General features: G+C 38.4%; 1 protein-coding gene across 1 annotated transcript in view; it reads left to right on the top strand.

Annotated features, from left to right (window-relative positions):
• Window positions 1-334: 334 nt before the first annotated feature.
• The window catches only part of TENM3 (teneurin transmembrane protein 3), a 327,579-nt gene continuing 324,510 nt past the window's right edge, over window positions 335-3,403 (top strand). Inside the window, exon 1 of the mRNA XM_009330685.1 lies at window positions 335-600. Coding sequence (XP_009328960.1) covers window positions 369-600 — 232 coding nt within the window. The 5' untranslated portion in view covers window positions 335-368. The remainder of the gene's footprint in view (window positions 601-3,403) is intronic.

The raw sequence follows: 3,403 nt of genomic DNA, 5'->3' as shown, positions 1-3,403 counted from the left end.
CACGTTTGTAAAGCTGAAAAGCTACGTTTTTTTCTGCCCAGTTCTTAGTCTGCTTTTGATCTTCTAATCTGTTGTATAAAAATGAAAAGTATTGTGTTGTCGTTCACAAGAATTTCATTGCTAATTTTTTTGATCAGGGTAGGTCATGCATGAAACTCTGGGAAGTCTTGCAAATGTTACAGAATGTGTCTCACCCACCGTTGATCAGGTCTTTCTCTTCCAGATAGTTGGGAAGCAATCACAGTAATTAAAGAACATTGTAACACATCAGCGGTTGTCTTTCTAATTTCATTATAGGTGAATGTAAGCTGAATGTAGAGAAGACTTCCAAATAAGCTGGACTGATGTGCACAGAGAAGGAATGAAGTATGGATGTGAAGGAACGTAGGCCTTATTGCTCCCTGACAAAGAGCAGACGGGACAAGGAACGGCGCTATACAAATTCTTCCACAGAAAATGAGGAGTGCAGAGTGCCTACACAGAAGTCTTACAGCTCCAGTGAAACCTTGAAAGCTTTTGATCATGATTCCTCTAGGTTGCTGTATGGAAACCGGGTAAAAGACTTGGTCCACAGAGAAGCAGATGAGTATACCAGACAAGGTAGGCAAGAGTATAATTCGTTAGTACCAAGTAACAAGGCATTCTTGCTGTGGGAAGAGTATGTTGTTATACCGGTTTCATCAGTTTTAGTAATACTCTACACACATAGTACACTTCACTTGTATCTCCCTAAATGTTTTACAAAGATGGGAAAGCATTGAGTACCATTTTTGAAATAAATAATATATGATGCACAGGAAAGTTAAGTACACGGCCCATGTTGGGCAACGGGTCAGTGACAACATTGCAGACTCAGGAGTGAAGTATTCAGGCCTTACAGTTTAAAAACTAGACCCCCAGCATAAATTCAACTTATTAACAGGTTGCCCGAAAGTTTGCCACTCTAGTATACCTAAAATGTAAATAGCTTCAAAATGAATCAAAATAAACAAATACAACTGTTCCAAGAAGCCCTGTGAACAGGTTTGGGGAAACATAGTATGTGTGGATGAGCATATGAATAATGCATTAGCTCAGTGCCTTTATCTTTTCGCTCGCAAGGGCAGTAATAGAGCACTGTACTGTGAGTAAGGTAAATTAGTTCATGATTAATACATTTGGGTTTGTTGCGGGACTTTTTTAGTGGATATCTACGATATCTAACCAGATGCTAAAAGGTTGCTTAGAGCTCACTGTTGAATTTCTGAGTCCAGGACTGGAGAGACATGAAAAATCTAAATATCCATGGAGATGCTCAAAACCTGACCGCATATGGTCCTTGGGCAACTTGCTGTAGCTGACCATACGTGAGCAGATGGTTTGGACTAGGTGATCTCAAGAGGTCCCTTTGGACCTCAGTGATTCTGGGAGATGGCACTTGGTTCCAGGAAGGGTTAAGCACTTATGCATCACTTCTGGATTCAAAAGTGTAGTCTCTGGAATTGGCTTTTCTACATTTCCACAACTAAAGTACTTAGTATAAGGAGTAAAAAAAAAAAAAAAGGTATGAGATATGCGGAGTACTGCAGCCCAGCTATCCGAAAGCATAAAGCTAGGCCAAGAGCTGTGTGAACCTACGCCTCAGTCTTCTGTATAAAGCTATCTTTTATGAGGAAACAAGAATAGGTTTAGGGGTAGGGGAAAAAAGCTTCCTCCTTGTGAGGAAGTCCTTAGTTTTAATTTTAGAAATGTTTAAAAATATTTTCCCCGTTGGTGGTTTTTCTTTGTTCCAAGTAGAATAACTTTACATTAGAATTAGAGCTGGGCAGATGGTGTTGACTTTTTTGCCTACAACTGTTTGCAAGGGAAATAAAAATATTTCTCTTAGACTCATGTAACTGAGGCTTTCTGCTACTGTAGTCTGTCTGCTTTCTGCTGTGTATTTTTGGTTTCTGTGATGTGTTGAAACTGCAGGTCATCACTACTTTCTAGTTTTTAAGTCATTAGCCACCTTGATCTCATTACTTTAATGAGGTAAAATCAAGAGGAAGTTTTCTAAGACCTGTACTGTAGACACTTTCTTATTACTAGTGACAAAGTGATATCAAAATAGGCACCATTTATTTAATGAACTCAAACTATTGCCTGAATAGAGTACTGTTCTTTTTAAACAGCAATAACAAAATGGAAGAAGTTATGTAGTCTGGCATGTCACATATGGTGGTGCACTGGGGTTTGGGTTTTTTTTCCTCTTCGTTTTCTTCAGAAAAGCACATAATATTTAGCTAATACTTACTGCCCAATATGCAATATATTACACATCTGTAGGCCTAAAATGGCAGTCTGGGATGTGTAGTGTCATCTTCACCTTCCAGTGATCTCAACATTGTCATCTGTGCCTGTTTGATTTTCCTCATTGTCCTTTCAATTCTTTTTGTATGGCTTATTGGCTTCCTCTAATGCATGCTGGTTTAGCACCTTTGGGGACTACCCGCCGGTTTGATAGGGTCAGGTTATAAAGGGCTTGTTTTGCAGTCTTAGATAGTGTGTTCCTTTGATTCATCTTTGACTGAGAGAATTTACTGCTTCTGGCATTGGAAGCATTTTGTGGAAAAGGTGTTCAAGGTCATTCCAAAGGTTTTTAAATAATACATAAAACACGCTTCCCTGTATTAATTTTTTGCCCCTCTGTCTAGAAATAGAGTGCAGATATGTGGCTTTGTTGACAATCTAATTACATTCTAGCCTGCTAAATCAACAGGAAATAAATCTATAAGCAAAAAAGGTAAGTTTTAATAAATACCTTTAATTGGAAATTAATTTTTAAAATTAATCATGACGAGTGTTTAATTTTTTTTTTTGCCCAGACTGTGTAAAATAGCAATATCAAATGTCCAGCGTCCGCTGGAAAGCTACTGGAGCAGTTACGTGAGTTTCTCGAATCTCTCAAATGTGGCACAATTTAAAAATGTCCGCGTGTTTTTATGACTGGTATTTTGGGGTAAAGCCCTTCAAAGCTTTCTGCTAATGGATCAGAACTTTCTCACCTCTTCTTCCTGAGTTGTCTCAGTACGCATCTTCGTGCTTCCTGCTTCCCAAAATCCCATGGTGGGAATTCAGAAAGGGATGCTGCTGTAGGAGATAAGTGTGCGTGTTCAGGGGTGGCTTTATCCCAGGAGATCTTTACCTGTGGAGAGGAAGTTCTGCAATTGTCAGATCCAGTCACAGAATCTTTTTCCTTGTCTGTTGAATTTCTGTGGCTTGAGATTAATTGCATAAATAGAAATAAGAGCCTAAAAATGCGTGTTTGTCACTGTAATTCTAAAAACAGCATTTAAAACATACAGTAAAATATTTGAACGTGAAATTATTATATAACTGGGATTATTTTGTTAATTTTGAAACCCAATTGACAGGACTGGAA

This window comes from Pygoscelis adeliae, unplaced genomic scaffold (genome assembly GCF_000699105.1).
Source record: "Pygoscelis adeliae isolate BGI_AS28 unplaced genomic scaffold, ASM69910v1 Scaffold167, whole genome shotgun sequence".
In the NCBI taxonomy this organism is placed as follows: Eukaryota; Metazoa; Chordata; class Aves; order Sphenisciformes; family Spheniscidae; genus Pygoscelis; species Pygoscelis adeliae.
The sequence above is the reverse complement of the archived record's forward strand: the minus strand, read 5'-3'. Positions and strand labels throughout refer to the sequence as shown.